This window comes from Hydra vulgaris, chromosome 03 (assembly GCF_038396675.1).
Source record: "Hydra vulgaris chromosome 03, alternate assembly HydraT2T_AEP".
In the NCBI taxonomy this organism is placed as follows: Eukaryota; Metazoa; Cnidaria; class Hydrozoa; order Anthoathecata; family Hydridae; genus Hydra; species Hydra vulgaris.
Window position 1 is genome coordinate 29,960,775 of NC_088922.1, and position 21,906 is coordinate 29,982,680.

Genomic DNA, 21,906 nt, shown 5'->3' on the forward strand with positions numbered 1-21,906 from the left:
TGTTACCTCATGCTGAATGGAATATGCCAATAAAATGGGTTTTTCAGCAAGACAAGGATCCGAAACACACTGCAAAAGTAGTCAAGCAGTGGTTTCAAGACAACCACCTATCAGTGATAGATTGGCCGCCTCAATCTCCGGATCTCAACCCTATCGAGAACCTGTGGGAGATCGTCAACCGCAGAATTAATCGTGAAGGTGTTCGTAATAAGGATCAACTGTTTGAACAAATCCAAAAGGCCTGGGCAGCAATTTCACAAAGTTTGATTGATCACCTGATCGAATCTATGCCTCGAAGATGCAAGGCTGTGATCGACAACAAAGGATTCTCCACAAAATATTGATAGCAAAATACAGCTTGGTCAACATTTTGTTGAGTTGCAATTGTTTTTTCCAGAAGGAAATCAACTTTTTTTAATACTTTTGATTAATTTATTAATTTTCGTGTACAAATAATGAACTTTGTGATGAATAAAACTTGAAGAACTTTGTCTCTAAACAGTTACATAGTTATTTCTCTAAATTGAAAAAATGCAGCACTTTTATATAAAGAAACTAAATTAGCATTATTTGGTTGCACTCGTTTTGTCCGATACTGTGTATATATATATATATATATATATATATATATATATATATATATATATATATATATATATATATATATATATATATATATATAAATATATATATATATATATATATATATTTATATATATATATATATATATATATTTATATATATATATATATATATATATATTTATATATATATATATAAATATGAGTGCATGCAAACCCGCTCTACTTTCAAAAAAAGATATGTTTCTATTCTTAAAACTTTTTATTGGTTAATAAAAAACATAAAAATATATATATATTTTTAAACTTTGTAAAATTGCAGATTTCTTTTCATTTTTAGTTAAAAAATGTCATTTTCTACCCAGTAAAATCCAAAATAATTATTTTTTATATAATTTTGCTTTTTCTTAGGCCCAACATATATATATATACATATATATATATATATATATATATATATATATATATATATATATATATATATATATATATATATATATATATATATATATATTTATATACAATATATTATTTATATCTAAGTTGTAAATATTAGTATTTATTAATTACAAAAAAATTTATTAATAACCATATTCAATAAAATTCACTAACTATCTTAAATTTATATTAAATCTCACAAACCATATCAAGTTTTATAAAGTTCATAAACCATATTAAGTTTTATAAAGTTCACAAATATTAAATTTTCTCACCTTATTATGCTTCAATAATGAATAAATAAATTGCAATGAATCATTTTCTAGAACAACAAAATAAACAAAAATCAACATTTTAAATTGGTCAATTGGTAAAGTATATCAACATTTGTAATTGGTCAATTGGTAAAGTATATCAACATTTGTAATTGGTCAATTGGTAAAGTATATCAACATTTGTAATTGATTAGTTAGTAAAGTATACCAACATTTGTAATTGGTCAATTGGTAAAGTATATCAACATTTGTAATTGGTCAATTGGTAAAGTATATCAACATTTGTAATTGATTAGTTAGTAAAGTATACCAACATTTGTAATTGGTCAATTGGTAAAGTATATCAACATTTGTAATTGGTCAATTGGTAAAGTATATCAACATTTGTAATTGATTAGTTAGTAAAGTATACCAACATTTGTAATTGGTCAATTGGTAAAGTATATCAACATTTGTAATTGGTCAACTTGAAATATATCAAGTAATAAAGTGTATGATATTAAATATAATGTATTAAATATACATAAAATTAAAAACAAACAAACAAAAAAAACATACTTTTCTCAATAAGAAGATGATTGCCTTCATTTAAATCAATTTCATGTTTCCTAATATAATTAACAAATCTTTATAATTTTTGTAAAATTGAAAATATAAATGCAAAGATCAGTTTTTAAAGAACTTATAATTTAGTGATACAGTAAGTAGGTTTTTTTCTGAGGAAGAGGACTAAAGAATGAAGGGTACCATGGTCCTATAAACAATCTATCTTTACCCTCCACAAGTGTATTTCTTGAGTCAGTTAAAATTGGTTTTTAGAAATTTTTAGAGTCACTTCTAACATTGATGTATGCTAAAAAAAACTAGCACTGATGTATGCTAAAAAAAAATATAATCTTTTTTACAACTATTGTTTAATCGTTGTAAAAAACTATTTTTAAGTTGCTTGTAGCAAGTATTTACTGCAAATTGCCCTACATAATATGGTTCTTGCCTACATAAATGATTTTGGCTAGCTTTATGTAACATTAGAGAACAAAACTATGTGTTGACAATGATTAGAGACAAGATCATTAACACATCAAAATAAAATATAAAATACTTTTATTTATTATATTTATTAATATAATAAATACCACCATAAACATGACTGTTTTTGACAATTCTTTTAGTTGTAGGTGAAAACTTGGTAACAACTTTGCTTTATTAAAATAAGTTCAACAACCGTATCAGCATGACAACCACATAAGCATGATCATGCTTCATGGTTGCTAAAAAAATTTTGTTTTCATTACTTATTTTTTATTTTTTTACATTATTTACTAGTTTTTACTTAACAAAAATTTACTTTCAAATTTTTTTGTTAGCGATACTTTGAAACCTTACTCAAGTTTCTCTCAGATTTTTTAAAATTGTATCTCTTATGAGAAACAATTCTTTATAAGCTCTTTTTATCATTTACAAGTGTTTTATTTAACTAAAAAATAAAATACAGACTTTTATGTACTTATACTTTCAATAAAAGCATACTTGAGGTTACACCATGCATCTAAATCAGAAAGCTTTTTCATGATTATCTCTGATGAATTTTGCAAATATTTGTACACATCCATTGAAACTTTTGGGTTTTCTGTAACATCTACAAACAAAATTATTTACATCCATTGAAACTTAAACTTTTGAATTTTCAGTAAAATTTATAAAATTGCTCAAATGATTTAAAAAATTATATAAATAAATAAAATTTTATTTCAATATTTGTTTAACTTTGATGTTTAATTTTTTTATGTTTTAATATATATATATATATATATATATATATATATATATATATATATATATATATATATATATATCAACAATATCAAAACAATTATTTATCAACAATATTATAACAAAATCAACAGTGTATAAAACTAAAATTAATAAATATACATAGACTTTTCCATACTTTAACACAATAAATATAAAGAAACTTTTACTAAAATTTTAGATGTCTTGTAATAACTCAGTGTAATTAAGGCGATTTACAAATTATTCAAATTCTTTTATTTGTAATTAGTATAGTTTTCTTAGCGTAGTATGTCCAAACAAGAGCTTTAAATGGTATAACTTTTATTGCTTCAGGCTTTTTTAATATTTAAAGAAACTTTTCTTTTTTATATAAATTTCAAAACCTTTTTACTACCAGTAATAGTGAATCTAAAGAACACCATTTTGGAGTCTTAAGATTAATTCCGCTCATCAGCGTTAACATGAATTTAGTTAAAATCTTTTGAAAAAGTTCATTAATTTACTATTGATCCTAGTTCTAATCGTTTCTGATGTATATTAACTATATATAGTTGTCAAAACACAATATTTCTATCAATTTTCACAAAAAATAATTGAATTCCGATCAAGAAAGAGCTTATAATTTAAAAAAATTGCCAATCAGAACAGGTCATATTTTTAAACTATAATGTTCATATCACCTAAAAATGTATTTATTCAAAATCTTGTTAAAATTTGGACAAGCGATTGTGATTTTAAGATTTTTTTTAAAAAAAAAAAGGAATCTTAGGTCTGGATTTTATCGCTATAAGCATTTATATTTTATAATACCGCAAAATTTATCATTTTAATTTTTTTTTTGTTTTATAATAATTCACACACCTGATCATTTAACGGAAATATGTCATAGTCAACAAAATATCATACAGACGCTATAATATTTTAAAATTGCCTTAACTACACCGAGAAGTGCATAAATACAAAAGTGATAAAAATTTTTAGATGTCTTGTAATAAGTGCATAAATACAAAAGTGATAAAAAATTTTAGATGTCTTGTAATAAGTGCATAAATACAAAAGTGATAAAAATTTTTAGATGTCTTGTAATAAGTGCATAAATACTAAAGTGATAAAAAAATTGCTAAATGTTGTGAAATAATGTTTAAATAATACTCTATTAAACATTGAGAAAAACAACATGTATATTAAGAACTACAAAACATATTTAAATAAAAGCAGATTTTGTAAGTATTACCATAAGTCAAATTATACACAACATGCCACAGTAATTCAGAAAACATTTTAACTTTGTCAAGTGTTTCTGATGAAATATCAGCATTATAAGAAAGGTATGTTATATTACATGGATTTGATAACCAATTATACAGCAAAGAAGCAAGTACCTTAAAAAAACGGATCTTAGTTCACATGACATAATGAATGATCCACTATCAACAATAAAAATCTTAGTTAACTTATACAAATAAAACCTAATAAATTTACTTTGGTTCCAAGTTGCTTTTGTTTAATCCATGAAGGTGCAAAATTGCACTCATCTAAAAATAAACTAAAATATTACATAAGTGCACTTATCAGTTCCTAACACGAACCTAACCAAAAGATAGACTTCCATAAAACATTTAAAATTTTTGTTAAAAGTTTTTAAAAGGGTATAAAAAATTTATATAAAAAAAACAACTAAGAATTATGACAAAAGTAACCTCTAACATAAACCAATAAAATCCATATAACTTTTGGAAAGATAACAATGTTGTCAACCAAAGAATTTAAAGTAAGCATCAAACAATCACGCAACTGTATAGGCCAACCTAATAAAGTAAAAGTTTAGAAGTAAAAATTAAAAATTAACAATAAGGGAATTCAGAATTAAAAAAATAGTTTAATTAGATTAAAGTATGGTTTCTTCATAAAGGTTCATATTGTTGTATTTCATACAATTCTTTTGGGTAACCATAATAAAGTTGCTTCAAAATTTAATCTATGATTAACTCATCAGAATTGCTTGATATGTATCAATATTTTGAGTAACTCATTAGAACTGCTTTATAGGTATCAATACTTTGAGTAACTCATCAGAACTAATAAAAACATATTTGATAGAACTCAACTAATAATAATATATTTGATAGAACTCGACTAATAAAAACATATTTGATAGAACTCAACTAATAAAAACATATTTGATAGAACTCAACTAATAAAAGCATATTTGATAGAACTTAACTAACAAAAACATATTTGTGAAGCTAGCCAAGAAACATTATAATAAATACTTTTTGTATAAGCTTCCGAAACTAGAGAAGCATAATAAATAATTTTATATAGATTTTGAATACTTAAGAAACATTATAATAAATAATTTTTGTATGGGCTTCGGAAACTTGACATTACAATAAATTTATACCATTTAAAGACTATTTTAAAATTTAATGGGAGACATCACAGTTTTTATTGAAGATTTAAGAATTCATTTAGTTACATGATACACATGATAAACTGGAATATGATTTCATCCCAATTTTTCTATTGACTTATTTTAAACTTTTCTATTAACTTACTTTCTTAGAGTAATGGCACTAAACATTCTAGGTATTTTATGAGCATTTGTAACAACATTTCCAAGTTCTGCATTATAAAAGAAACAGTAACCATGTAAATGTTTACTTAACTTTTATCTTGTTTTAATTTAAGTTTAACATTCATGGTTCCACAGTTGTGTGTTTTGAGGATTTCATGGTTTCACAGTTGTGTGTTTTGTTTTTCATGGGTGAGTTTTGAACAAATTTCTACAATGCCATTTTCTTATTATATATCTCAAAATATAACATTATATTGTACCATGAGAGATGATAAAATATATCAGCTGTATACAAGTAGATTTGTAATACAACTGAAAACTGAATCAAAATATATTATTCTTGATGGTTTCAATTTCACTATTATAATTTTTTAATTTTTTTATTAATTTCATAAATTTTCTATTTTCTTTTTTTTGATAAATTAAACTCTTTTATAGTTGTTTTTTTTAAATAATGCATTAAAAAAATAAAAAAATAAAAAACTTGGGTATTATTTTATAAACATCATCAAATGGAATAACGGATTTAAAAAAAAAAAGAAGCAAACTTTGAAAATTTTATAAAAGTTTTTATACAAACTGTATGGTCGCACAATAAAATGAGATTTTTTTAGTGAATGAACTACTTTTTCAATCTGTTTTCAATCTTTTTAAGTTTTTTCTATTTAACAATTAAAAGTAAAGTCTAACCTTTTCTATTTAAATTTCATTTCTAAAAACTGAAGCTATTTTAACAATATAAAAAACAGTGTTATAGTGTTTTGTGGTGTGAATAAACTTGACATATTAACATTTCAAATTTTAAATTGCAAATCTCAGAACTTGCATATTATTTAATCGTTGTTACACTTCTTTATTGTGTTGACTGAAATTTAAATAATTCAATGAAGCAAATGCTTAATCATTTTTTAAAACTGTTTAATAAACCAAAGACTTAAATTAAACCAATCAATACACCTTGAAATGTAAATTTTGTATGACTTAATGCATCTATTCTATATTATAAAACCAATAAATTCACTTAATAACTTAATAAAAAATGTTAAAATAAAAAAAAGTAAATATTTTTATACTTTTAAAAGCTTTCTCTTCATCTCCTGGAGCTGTAGCACAACCACATGGAAGTGATTGAATATTTGTAAAATTAAATGAAGGTGTAGCTCGAACACGATCTTTTTCAAAAATTAACTCATAAGCTGGCTTTAAAATTCTAGAATCCATAGTAAAATTTAAAATTATAATAGTGTGTTATATATGTGTATAAATATATTTACATACACACATATATCAATATATATGTGTGTATATATATGTCTCTCTCTCTATATATATACATATATATATATATATATATATATATATATATATATATATATATATATATATATATATATATATATATATATATATATATATATATATATATATATATGTATATCTATATATATATATATATATGTATATCTATATATATATATATATATATATATATATATATATATATATATATATATATATATATATATATATATATATATATATATATATATATATCAATATATATATATATCAATATATATATATATATATATATACACATTTATACATATATATAACATATGTATATACATATATATATATAAATATATATATATATATATATATATATATATATACATAATATAAATATATATATAATATATATATATATATATAAATATATATATATACATATATATATGAAAAAAAAAAAATATATATATATATATATATATATATATATATATATATATATATATATATATATATATATATATATATATATATATATATATATATATATATAGAACTCTTATATGTTGTTAGAAAGTTTTTTCCATATTTTGTTGACAAAAAGTAAAAAATAAAATGCAAGACCGGAATTTTTTTTTTTATTAATTGATAGACTGCCTGCCCAAAACAAACCCTCAGTCGATGAAGCAGCACTCCCTTGCGGGTCAGGCTAAAAGATAGTAGATGTAGCAACACTCTGTTGCCAGTCGGGCTATTGGTCAGTCAATATAGCAGCACTCCCTTGCGAGTCAGGCTATTTGTCAGTCGATGTAGCAGCACTCCCTTGCGAGTCTTGCGATAAAAAAAATAAAAATAAACTGTTTTTATTTTTATTTTTTTTTACCATGATTTATGGTAAAAAAAATAAAAATAAAAACATTTTATTAAAAAAATTAAAAATAAAAACATTTTATTAAAAAAAATAAAAATAAAAACATTGTTTATATTGTTAAAAACATTCAGAATGTTCTAAAAACATTCATGTTTTTAAAAACATTTTGGTCAATTAAATTTGCGTTTTTGTGGTTTTTTTAAAAAACGATTAATTTGTAATTAAATTAATGGTTTTAACTTTTTGACAACACGCAAATGTTGGACGAAAGTCAAAAGTAATTAAAAGTGACATATGTGTTGGCGTAAGAATCATTTTTTTCCTTCCGCTCTTCCCAAATGCAACAATCTATATATATATATATATATATATATATATATATATATATATATATATATATATATATATATATATATATATATATATATATATATATATATATATATATATATATATATATATATATATAAGATTAACCCTCAATAAACTCTTATCAAAATAGAAACCTTAGTATCACATCAGTGACATTTCATATTTACCAAACTTAAAAAAAAAACATATAAAATGCAAAAACTTTTGCATTTTATATGTTTTTATACAAATTTTTAATGATTGAATTTCTTAAACTATTTAAGTGCTTTAATTTACAGAAAAGTTTTGTTTTCATTCATTTTTTTTCAATTTAACCAAGGCTCCACTACATTCAAATAAATTTATTGTCATTCTTTTTTTAAATTTTATTTGCAGCTCTCACTTCACTTTCTCCTAAACTTCGAAATACAAACTTTGTTCTGGTAATTAAGGTAAAACTTATTGTCTTAGTAAGAATAAGTAAGATAATAAGTTTTTGTAAGAAAATTTTACGAATGAAATCTTTTGTAAAAAGAAAAGATTCGGTTTGTTAACTTTCTAAAACATTAAAGACTTTTTGAAAAAGTAAGTAAATTGTAACAAGTGCACAATTAGAAAATATATATTTTAATTAATTAGAAAATTTTAAGATTTGATGATGCTGCTGATAAAGAAATTACAAAACACTTTCCTAATCCTACCACAACTTTCAATTATAATGATAAATAACTTCTGAAAGATTATTTATTAATAGGTTTTTGTAGAGTTTTTCATTGTTTTACTTTGCAAATCTGATATTTTTTTTGTTTATTTCAGATTTATTTCAGAATGTTTGTTACCTCTTTAATACAAAATTTAAGCTTTAATACTGTTTTTAATACTTTTTTTCCATGTAAAGTTTGGGAAAATAAAATAAATAAAATGTAAAATCAGGCAAAAAAGCTGTGGTTTTTTTGTTAATGCATTAATCTATCCACCGGAAGAAATATGTTACTGTGACTTTGATATTAAATAGAAACAATGAAACATTGCGCATTTTTATTTCTCAAAAATTTAAATTTATTTCAAATCAAGTTTTCACATTCGAACTAATATTAAAATGTTAATCTTAAAAAATAAATTTAAAAATTATTTAACTTATTATTAAAGTCAGTAAAAATGTTTAACACATGATTTTTTAAACTAAGTTTTCTTGTCTCATTCTTCAAATTTGTGGTTTAAAACTTTTGATTTTTCAAAATTCTTTCAAGTTTTAATTTTATAATTTATTCTCATGTTTTGTGAAAATAGTAAACATTCCAATCTATCTGTTGAATGTTATATAAATGTTTACTATTTGTCTTCAAATTTCTCTTGCTCCTCCTTCACTCTCCAACTGATGCCGTAAAATCTCAATTTAGTTACCAAAAGTGAAGTAAAGATAAGGAAAGGAAAAAAAAAAATTGTATCTTCTACATTTACTAAGCACACAAAACACAACACTTTTTTGATATCGATAAAATATACTATAATGTATAGAGTAATTCCATGTCAAAACAACCAGGCCATATCAGTCTATCTAGCAGTAAAGACTTCATAACTTTCCATTCATTATTTGTGCAAAACAAAAAATGCTTTTTAATTTAAACTGAACGCCCAATTTAATTATTATCAAGTGAATTATTTTTTATATACTTGATTATATACTTAATAAATAAATAAATATATATATATATATATATATATATATATATATATATAATATATATATAAGACATATATATATAAGATATATATATATATATATATATATATATATATATATATATATATATATATACATACATATATATATATATATATATATATATATATATATATATATATATATATATATATATATATATATATATATATATATATATATATATATATATATATATATATATATATATATATATATATATATGTATATATATATGTATTGACCAAGTTAATTTTGGTGTTATTTTTAAGTTTTCTTTTATCTGCCATATATACTTTGAAAGGGTGGTTGAACTTTTCATCTTTTTGTTTGTGAATGAGTGTTTGTGGTTAGCCCAGCTTTTCTTCCATTCACCTTCTGCTAGGCCAATATATACTTTTTCTGGGGTGTTAGGGGGGGGGGATACTATACATTTATAAATAACATTAGAGGCTCTACATTTTCCTATTATAGGGCAGTTTTCTTTTTTTATGCAATTGCAGGGTGGGTATTATTTGGTCTTTCTGAACTAATTTTCTTGTTGTGGCTTTTTATTATACTTTCGATATTTTTGGTGCAGCTGTAACTCAATTTGATGGTGTTTTGATTGAATAGTTTACTTAAGGGGTGGGATGTTGGAAAGTGTTTGTCGATTAAGTTCAGGAAGATATGTCCGACATTAGTAGAGACGCTTTTACTGTAAGGGGGGTTCAACCATATTATATTTCTTTTTCTTGTCTTTTTTTCTCTTTTTTGAGGGTTACACTTTAAATTAAAATTAGTGAAGCCATTTCTTCTTAGTTCATCTTCGTATTCTGGTATAGATAAAATAAATGTTTTTTCATTCGAGGAATTTTGTGATAATCTGTTGTTGATAGAGATGGGGATTTGCTTTATTACTTGCGGAGGGTGGTGGAATCAGAGTGGATGTAACGAAGATATTCATTTGGTTTTTTCAAAGGTTGGTAGGAGCTTTTTTCTAAGTTAAAGGATACATCTAAGAAGTTGAGTGCGGGTAGGTTTGTTTGGATCTCTATTTTAAAACTGATCGTTTTTATAACTCTAATTATGTTTTTTCGTATTCTATCAATTTGTGATCCAGTTTTTTTACGAAGTATCATCAGACCATCGTCACGATATAGTCCAACGTCTTCTTTATTTATTATTTTAGATAGTGAGTCTAATATATATAGGCCCATCAGTTCACAAACTTCTGCATCATCAAAGCAACCCATTGTGACATCAAAGCAGTCGTGTACTAAGTTTTTCTTCCATGTTTCGTTTTTAAAAAATAGCAAGGACTTTCTGCAATGTTTAATGACATTAAAAGCCACAACAAGAAAATTAGTTCAGAAAGACCAAATAATACCCACCCTGCAATTGCATAAAAAAAGAAAACTGCCCTATAATAGGAAAATGTAGAGCCTCTAATGTTATTTATAAATGTATAGTATCCCCCCCTAACACCCCATAAAAAGTATATATTGGCCTAGCAGAAGGTGAATGGAAGAAAAGATGGGCTAACCACAAACACTCATTCACAAACAAAAAGATGAAAAATTCAACCACCCTTTCAAAGTATATATGGCAGATAAAAGAAAACTTAAAAATAACACCAAAATTAACTTGGTCAATAATTAAACAAGTCCCCGCCTACAGCAACGTAACAAAAAAATGCTTGCTTTGCCTTTATGAAAAACTTTGCATAATATCATACAAAGGTACGCAGAAATTATTAAATAAAAAAACAGAAATTATTTCTAAGTGCCGTCACGAAAACAAGTTCTTGCTTGACAACCACGAGCCCAAAGATTAAAAAAACAAACCACGCTTGCAAATAGTTATAATTTTATAATTGTTTTTGAACGCCATTATGTTTATTAAGTATATTTTTTAACAAAAAAAAACAATGTATTTTTTATCTGATGATTGCTAAACGCATGAAACTTTTAGTAGTCAAAATCATGTAGTTATTTTTATTTAATCTTGTCAAAAAATAAATTATATATCATTCATCGAGCACTCTTGCTGAATATATGCTCACAGCAAAATTAAACTTATTTACATATATATATATATATATATATATATATATATATATATATATATATATATATATATATATATATATATATATATATATATATATAAAACCAAGGTACAATTAAGGGATAATATGATAAAGTTCAACAGGAATTTAAAAAAAAAAACCCAGTACTGAATTTAACTTTTAAATAGAAGAAATAAATCATTGGCTCTTATGCACTGAGATTTTTAATTTTAATTTATGTGTGATGTACTTTATAACAAATATAACTTCATTGGTATTATTTAAGCATTATTTAACAATATGCAAACTCTATTGTTTAATTAAAGATAGACTTGACAGCAAAAAAATTCTACTCAAAATATTTTCTATAAAATCAACTTATAATTTTCAATTTTTTACTCTCTAATAAAATTAGCGAGCACTATTTGTTAAAAAAAAATTGTTAAAAGTTTTTTTTTTTAAAAAAAAACAAACCAAATCCATGGTTTTTTTGGTTTAACCTCCTTTTTTTAAATAAGCTGTGTTCAATCAACTTTTTTAATTAAAAATATTAGGCATTTCACTTGAGTAAATTATATCTTCTATCAGTATAACTGATATAATACATCAATCAATAAACGTTCTGTATATAAATACAAGATACATCATCTAATACATCACTAATATAAATATATACACTAATATAAATATATAATACATCAATCAATAAATGTTCTGTATACAAATACAATTATTTAATGTTCTGTATACAAATACAATTATTTAATGTTCTGTATATAAATACAAGAACTTCCACAGTAAAAATTCCTATAATTAATTTTAACTGTTATGCCTTGTGAAGTAAATATAATTAATCAAATTTTTTTAAAAAGTGATACTTTACCAAGTTGCAAGTGTTAAATTAACTTTTAATGCATAATTTTTATATTTGGCGCTGTGCATGTGATACATGCCTGTAAATGATTTTCCTGGTGCTATTTGTCGCACCTGGAAAATCATTTACATTACAATGGTTTTGTCAACCATTTACGAGCGTGTATCACATGCACAAAGCAATCGCTCCTGCATTATCACAAGGCCTGATATTTATTAAATGTTTTGTTTACTATACTTTTACTTATTTTTTAGTTATATTTTATATACATATTTTAGTTATATTTATATTATTTTATAACATTTATTTCAAGTTTATTATATTTAAACTAAGTAACTTTTTATTTTTTTATAAAAAATGTGAGAAAATAAACTACCTTTTCAAAACAGAGCTTATATTATCAGCAATAAGTTGCAACCATAATGGCAACTAAAAAAAATAATAATTAAACTAAATGTATAATAAATGTTAAAGCAATATTAAAAATAAAAACAGAAAAAAAAAGAGTCATATGAAAAAAGTTGGTGTTAATTTTTAATATATAATTTAACAGAATTCTTTGAAATTATATGATCATATAGTATCTGATTTATTTAAAAAGATTTTCAAACAAAATTCATTCAACACTAATTCTGAATAGTGTAAGTTTTTATACCTTTTTTAAATGCGAGATCAATAAACAGGTTTTACACATATTAAGTATTTAGATATTATATTTATATATAAACACAAAATTTCAGTAGAAGAGTCAGATAATCATTACAAGGATAATTTGCTTTATTTAAAATCTCACAATAAGCTTACTGTGATGTAATTTTAATAAAAAATAATTTAGATAACTTAGCAAAAAGAAGGTTTTTTAAATTTTCATATTTTGAAGATAACAATCCGCAAATCTTAACAATCAGAACAATCTGCAAATCTTAACAAACAGAACAATCTGCAAATCTTAACAATCAGAACAATCTGCAAATCTTACACATTCATAAAAAAAAACAAGAAAGCTGCATCAACTCAAGTATTGGAAGAAATATGTAATGTGAAACATTTATGTTTAATACAATTGTATTTATAATATTTTTAAAATGAAAAATTATTAAAAAACAAAATAAAAAAAAATACCTCCTCAACATCATTTTTCTTGAAACTTTTTGAATAATCACTAATAAAATAATTATTTAGTTTTACTATGAATATTCTTTTACAAAAATATTTATTTATTTTTAGTATGAATAATCTTTTATAAAAATATTTATTTTCACTATGAATATTCTTTTACTTATGATTTAAAGATTTTTAAATTAGAAAATAATTTTTAATGTATTAAAAAATTAGAAAATAACTTTTAATATATTAAAAAAACAACAGAATAATCAAGGCTGTAAAACACATAAATTATAACAGCATAATATTATTTGAAAGACTCATAACTTATTTTTATTACTATGTTATAATTTATGTTTAATATTTTGTCATAACTTATGTTTAATATAGTGTCATATGTTAATTATGTGTAACAGTTCAAAGCCTACAGACAGGTAGTGATAATTACTTGTTACTTTTTTGTACTTAGGCAACCCCTTGTGTGGTAAACATCAAAAAAATACATTAAATGTTACTTTAACACTTGCAACCTCTTGCTAAAGTATCACATTTTTGAAAAAATTTGATAAATTTTATATTTATCATTCATTTAAAATTACATTTACTTTGCAGGCAAAGAAAATACCATAAACAGTTTAAATAAATTATGAGATTTTTTACTTTGGAGGTTCCATATATAGACTATCACCAAAAAAAAATTTAAAGACTTATACTCTAAAAATTTAAAGACCTATATTGTAAAATTTTGAGTCTGATGCTTTTTTAGTTTAAAGGTTGAGTTAAAAAAAACACTTAAGTTGCACTATATTGTAAAAAAGTAAAAAAAGGTGAAAGATCATAAAAAGCTGAAAAAGTGCAAACAAATCACAATTACTTGATTTAAATTACTCATATTATCATAATCATTATTAGCATAATTGTAATCACAAGCACTTCTACCCATAATGGATGGAGCACTTATTTGACATATTTTTTATAAAAATAAATGCTTCAAAGGAAATTCAAGGAAATTGTATTCCAAGAAGTTTATAGTACCAACCAGGGTTGAAAAAAAAAACATTTTTTCTAAAAAAACAAACAAACTAAAAGTTTTTTTTTGTTTAAACTTCTTTTTTTAAATAAGCTGTGTTCAATCAACTTTTTTAATTAAAAAAATATTAGGCATTTCACTTGAGTAAATTATATCTTCTGTCAGTATAACTGATATAATACATCAATCAATAAATGTTCTGTATACAAATACAATTATTTAATGTTCTGTATATAAATAAAAGAACTTCCACAGTAAAAACTCTCATAATTAATCTAAACTGTTATGCTATTTTCTATGCCTTGTAAAGTAAATATAATTAATCAAATTTTTTTAAAAAGTGATACTTTACCAAGTTGCAAGTGTTAAATTAACTTTTAATGCATAATTTTTATATTTACTACAAATGGTTACCCTAAGTACAGTAAAGTAACACAAAATTGTCACTGCCTGTCTGTGGGTATTAAACTGTAGCATATTAAAGTTAAAAAATTTTCCTAATATTGCATTATTTAACAATTTTGAGATACAATAACTCAAAAATTGTTTAAAATCAGTCAAAACCAACATCAAAAATGAATTATTTGGATGAAAAATAAAACTTAAGGTGATCACGCTTTTATTTACAAAGTTATGATTCACCAAATATCTTTGGTCTGTATTGATTTGATCATAACTTTTGGTTGGATTGGTTAATCAATCTGAAAGTTTTAGGATTGTGTTTATTTTCCTAAAATCTGTAGGTGGCCAAAATTTAAAAAAAATCTGAGGGGCAAAAATAGGTGATTCCATATAGATGATATTATGTTTCATATTATTAGAAAAATAATTAAAAGATTATATGTAACAAGTTCTTTTTTTTCATTATGACTCACTCCCAACAAGGCTCCAAGCAATCACTATTAAGTTACTAGAAAAAAAAAAGAATAGAGTTAAAGAGCTTTTAAAGAAAATTGGTTGACAAAAGACTTAAAAAGTTGTGAGTTGTATGAGTAAGAAAAACATGAAGATGAGAGAGAGCTCCAAAGGGTTGCAGTGTGGGGAAAAAACTAGACGAATAAAAACTTTAAGAGCAAACAGGGACAGATACAGTAAAAAAATGAGACTGAATGACTAGTCATACAAGAATTAATTTTAGCTGATGGAAATAGAAAAAATTTTAGAACACTTAGGAATAGTCACAATAAAATTATGAGACTTAATTGAATGACGAGTAACATGAGAATGAATTTTAATAGATGGCACAAGAGATGCTAGCTCTTTAGAGCGGTGCACATTATACTATTTATAGAAAAGAGGAAGAGAAGCACATTACAACAACAGTTGGAGGTTGGCTGCAAGAACAGGTCCAACTATGTTTACAATGTGTTTTTGTACCTTGTCTAAAAGAGAAAGGGTATTATCAGAAGATCCGCTACAGATATGGCAACAGTATTACATACAAGGACAGATTTAAGATTTAAAGAGATAAAGAATAGAATCCAAAGTAAGGAAGTGGCAATCACCATAAAGAGTCGTGACCTTACCAGATACTAATTTTGCAATTGATTTGATATAAGGTTTCAAAGAAAGATCAGAAGTAAGAGTTAATCCTAGAAGATGAAGGGTAGATGACTCATTGACTACATTACCGTTCATAAATATAGGAAGATCTAGAGTATTGGGATAATGATTAGCTGAAAAAATTGAGTTTTATCTGAGTTAAATTTCACCAGCCGCTGAGAGCCCCATGCTGCAGCAAAAGTAAGATCCTTTTCAAGCTCAAATGCCCCCTCCAAGCAATAAGAGGATGTTGGCTTCTTATCAAGATAAGATTAAATAGTAGTATCATCAGCGAACAATGGCACTTTAGACATAAGAATTTCTGTAAGATCGTTAATATAAATTAAACAGAAGTATAGGCCAAGGATAGAAACTTGCGGAACCCCTGAAGTTACAGGGTATGAAGAAGAGTGCTGACCATTGAGGACAACTTTTATACTACAATTAGAAAGGAAGGATTCAATAATTTTGCAGATTTTAACTGTAAACCGTAAGAAGAAAGTTTATAGAGAAGACCAGCATACCAAACAATATCAAAGGCTTTAGAAATATTGAGAGCAATAGCCTTAAGTTTTCCATGTCTATCTAATGAACAATAAAACCTATCAGTTATTACTGTTAGCAAATCAGCTGAAAAATGAGAAGATCCTAATCCATATTGATGATTAGAAAGTAAGTTAGTAGATTCAAGATGAGAGATTAAGTGTTTGTTTTAAGACTCAAAAACCTGTTTTCTGGAGAACTATTTTGCTGATAGATATGGAAGTAACAGTTTCGATTGGAAATTGCAGCAGCACAATGTGAGGAAAACCATGGAGAAGAGTCAGGCTTGATTTGGAATCGTCAAGAAGAAATAAAAGAGTCCATGCCAGTTTGAATCCAAGTTATGTAAGAAGCACATTTGTCAGCAGGAAGAAGAAAGACATCTAGCAAGGGCCATCACAAAGAAAATCAGTAAAAGAATCCCAGTCAGCGTTAAGGTAGTTGTAAGAGGTACGATGATAGAAGGATCCTGATGATGAAGAAGAATGAAATAATAGTTTTGAAGAGATCAAACCATGATCAGAAGCACCTAAGGGTGAATGTGGAGAAACTGAGCACTGACTAGGAATAAAAACAAGACATAAGTTGAGAAGAGAAGGTAAATAATTCGAGTTGTCTGGAAAGCGAGTTGGAAAGATGACTATTTATGTTAGAGATTGAGAAAGGCAAAAGTTGTGGGCCTTAATGTCTGCAGAGTCACTGACTCCAGACTCAAGCAAGAGAAAAGGCTAAGTCAATTTGCTCAGAAATAACACCAAAAAGAGTGCAGTCTTTAAATGAAGGAGAGCAATATAGAACAAAAAGAGAGGGGCAATAAAATGAAGTGGTGCTAAACAAAAGCACATAAAAGAATAGTCTGTGTATTCAAACCTAATTTCCCAACAAATGAGTGTATTCCTGGAAATGTAAGTGCCCAGGCCAACCATGTGACTATTGGAGTCTTTACAAGTTAAAGGAAGATAACCATCAACATTAAGATCACTAAGAGACAGCTGAACACAAATTAGTCTAACAAAGATTTAGTAGGTTTGGTGAACTTTGCAAGAGATAAGACTCAACAGAAAAAAGGTTACTTCAAAGACCATGAATAGTCAATGATAGATTTAAAGAACTTGGTGATGATGATGGTTTTTTGTGGTTTATAGTTTTTGGTCCTTTAGTTTTAAAATTGTTAAAGAACTTGACTCAAAGCACAGATTGTACTCAGTACGCAATTTTATATGCTGCCTCATTACTATTAATAAACCTTAAGCCTTAACAAAGGGTTCCAAATGTGGCTTCAACAATGCACACCAAAAGTACGAACAGGGACACCATCCATGAGCAACTGTTATTATTCTGTACATCCATGAGCAACTATTAGTACATCCATAGCACTGTTAGTACTCTGATATTTTAAAACTGTTGATGGATTCAGCCTCTCTGAGAGCTACCACAGAGTTCGGGAAATCTGACTACTAGCTGGCCTCAGAACCATTAAACTGAGTTTTAGACCTGAAAGCTCATTAGAAGATAATAGAATGAGTTGACTAATCATAAAAACAGAGACACAAGCAAAACCCATGCATTAAGTCAAGAACATCCAGTATTCAACATCCTAAACTGGAAACAATCTATTATAAATGCATCTATGCCAGCCTGATAGATGAAAAGGGGTGCGAGGCTAGTCAACAGATAGAATTTGTTTAACCCTTAAGTCTTAAGATGCATTTAGCATGTGCCCAAGATGAGTATTTTTATCAAGACACTCTAACCTTTACTCAACTAAGAGCTCCAACGCAGTGGGTATTTTAAGTTGGAGTTAGCTTTGCCTAAAAAAAGTAATCCTACAAGACAGAAGGACATAAAGCAGGTTGTACTGGGTTACATGTTACCAGTAGCAGGATAACCTGACCTGAAAACCATGAGCAATAGCCCTAGCTTTGCCACCTCCATCTAATGTGCTGTAAAAACTTTCAGTCACAGCAGTTAGCAAGTCAGCCATTTATCGAGAGGATCAAAAACCGTATAGATTGTCTGACATTAAGTTATTTGACTCAAAATGGGATGTTAAAAATTTGTTGATCAAAGACTAAAAGACCTTGCTAATAACAGATAGAAGACTGATTGGACAATAGTTGCAGAGATCAGAATGTTCTCCAGGGTTTTTAAAACAGATGCTATTTTCCAGCACACAAGTGCTGGAAAATAGCATCTGTAGGTCTTTGAGTCTTTGATCAAAACAAGATTGGACATTTGTCCAAAATGAGTATTTTTATTGAGACACCATCTCTAGCCTTTACTCAACCAAGAGCCCCAAGGCAGAGATATTTTTAAGTCGGAGTTTGTTTTTCCTAGTCTTCGCCTAAAAAAAGTGAGGGCATGGGGCGTTTAATACTAGGTTACATGATACCAGTAGCAGAATAATTGTAATGATCCTGATCTAAAACCTGACCTAACAAGTGTAAGTATTAAAAAATCATGTTTGTATTAAATATTCAAATGGATGATGTTTCATATTAACAGTGTTTATAGATTAACAGCGGTGTCATTAAAATCTGCTTGTCTTTAGTAGCTCCCAGGTGGCTTCATTTTTTGATTGTCTTTTTGTACAAGTAGTTGCAATGGTCTTCACCCGTGCCCTTAGTGTGATTGTTAAGAGTGGTAAATAGGCATTCAAATATTCTAAATATAATACATGTTTGGGGAGGGGTAGTGAGCATATAAAACTCATTATTATTTATATTTTATAAATACAATTCTGTGGTAGGGTGGAGGGAAGAGTCTATCATATAAAACTCATTATTAGATGATATAAAAACAGTAGAGTTAACAGGTGAAGCTGGTTTGTAGTATTTAACTAATACTAAGCAATATAAGTGTTTGGGATCATGGGTCTAACAAAATAGCCCTATAAACTGCTGGTATACCAAAAACTCAAAATTTAAGTTCAATTAATGCTAAAAATAACAATGCTAAAAATATTGAAAAAAACAAAAAACATTATTTAGCAAACATAATTTTTATACTTGTTTAATGTGATATTTAACACTGTGAACACTAAATGTGGTATTTGTTTATATCTATTAAATGTGATATTTATTTATACTTGTTAAACGTGTTAAATGTGATATTTATTTATACTTGTTAAATGTATTGTTAAATCTATTTATATTTACAGATTAACTATCCCTTAATTTAAAAAAAATAAAAAATGTATAGATATTAAAAAAAAACAACCTACTCTTTTATCATGCTTGCCATAAAACAAATGAATGATGTGTGAGAATAGCTTAAAAAAATATCATAAAAACAATGTGCTATCTGTTTCTTCTTTATTGATTGAAATTTCACAATCTTCTCAGTTACAAACATACAATTTATGTTCTGAGTGGTGCTTTCTGCAATTGTAGCATTTAATAGGTAACCTTTATATAAAAGCAAACTTTTAATTATGTAAACAAAACATACTTTTAAGAGTAAAAAGTATTAGCATAACTAAAATGGACTTATAAGGTTCTTATAAATAGTCTAAGCATTATAAAGGTATTTATAGCATTTTTATAGCATTACTTTGTTATTCCTTAAAGCAGTAATAAAATTAAAAGTTTTCATAATCAGGTATAAATTAAGTTAATCAGGTATAAATTAAGTTAATCAGGTATAAATTAAGTATAAAAGTTTTGTCAGCTCAATAAGCTGATTTTAATTTTTACCACAATTTTATAACTCTTTTTGTTCTGACAAAATTGCAAGAGTTTTTTTTTTTTTTATCTTCTTTTTTTTTGGACCACTTGTTTTATAATTAATACTACTTATATATTGTTTGTTTTATAGGTTATACTGCTTATACATAGATAAAAACTTGTTTTTTAATATTTTGTGATTGATACTGTTGACTTGTTTTTTGAAGTTTTTTTTTTTTTACTTTTTTTACTTTATGTTTTCAACTTACTAAAAAATTTCTAACTAGTTCTAATTAAGTTTTAAAATTAATTATTTCTATTTTTTATTTATTTTATCAACTCTTATAGAGTTAATAAAATACAGATTTTTTTGTTTGCTAAAATGGTTAAATTCTGGGTTGTTGTTTTTTTAATTTTCTCTTTAAACTTTGTTTAATTTTGAACTCAAATTTGATAAAAGCAACTTTATTAATGTTTTCTTTCTACCTCCAGTGTGACCACAGGCTACTTTATTACTATTAATGATCCTTGTTATGCTTTATACCTAATAACTAAATAATATGATTAAGTTGTTGGGTATAAATCTTAATTACTTAGTTTAGAAATCTGCTAAATGTTTTGACACCTTTAAATTGTTGTATTCTCAAATGATTTCATAATAACCAATACCAGTTTATCATAACATTTTATGATAAAATGGTACGTATTTAAAAAACAATAACATGCCACCATTAATTTTCTTTGTTTTAAAATAGTTCAATAACATACAATATATATTTTTGAATCAGCTATCTGTTCACAGTTATATCTATCTATCACTTATATAATAAAAATATTTACATTATATTTATGGTTGAATTTAACAAAAGATTTTAATAAAGTTGTTATTTGCATTTTAAAAAAGCTGATCTTTTAGTTTCTTTGCTAGCTTACACAGCTTGAGAAGTTGGTGGGGGTATATACAAACCCCCACCAAATAGTATTATTATTGGTGGGGGTATATACTTACCCCCACCAATAATAATACTATTATTAGTGTGAGTATGTATTACTAAGGCAGTGAAACTTTTGAAAAAAGCATATACTACATGTCATGATAGCATATTCTACATTCCATGACTACTTATAAACTTTTATAAATTCACTATACTCTCATGAATTTAAGCTGAATTTAAATTACATATATCAACTAC

At 25.3% G+C, this 21,906-nt stretch overlaps 1 protein-coding gene across 2 annotated transcripts in view; it reads right to left on the reverse strand.

The window, feature by feature from the left end:
• The window catches only part of LOC101235455 (uncharacterized protein KIAA0825 homolog), a 114,214-nt gene that overhangs the window by 24,310 nt on the left and 67,998 nt on the right, over window positions 1-21,906 (reverse strand). For both annotated transcript variants that reach the window (XM_065792906.1, XM_065792907.1), the window contains exons 12-21: window positions 20,272-20,455; window positions 13,952-13,991; window positions 13,206-13,258; window positions 6,741-6,877; window positions 4,790-4,897; window positions 4,572-4,624; window positions 4,324-4,471; window positions 2,826-2,934; window positions 1,854-1,903; window positions 1,296-1,342 (exon numbers count right to left, since the gene is read on the reverse strand). In XM_065792906.1, coding sequence (XP_065648978.1) covers window positions 1,296-1,342; window positions 1,854-1,903; window positions 2,826-2,934; window positions 4,324-4,471; window positions 4,572-4,624; window positions 4,790-4,897; window positions 6,741-6,877; window positions 13,206-13,258; window positions 13,952-13,991; window positions 20,272-20,455 — 929 coding nt within the window. The remainder of the gene's footprint in view (window positions 1-1,295; window positions 1,343-1,853; window positions 1,904-2,825; window positions 2,935-4,323; window positions 4,472-4,571; window positions 4,625-4,789; window positions 4,898-6,740; window positions 6,878-13,205; window positions 13,259-13,951; window positions 13,992-20,271; window positions 20,456-21,906) is intronic.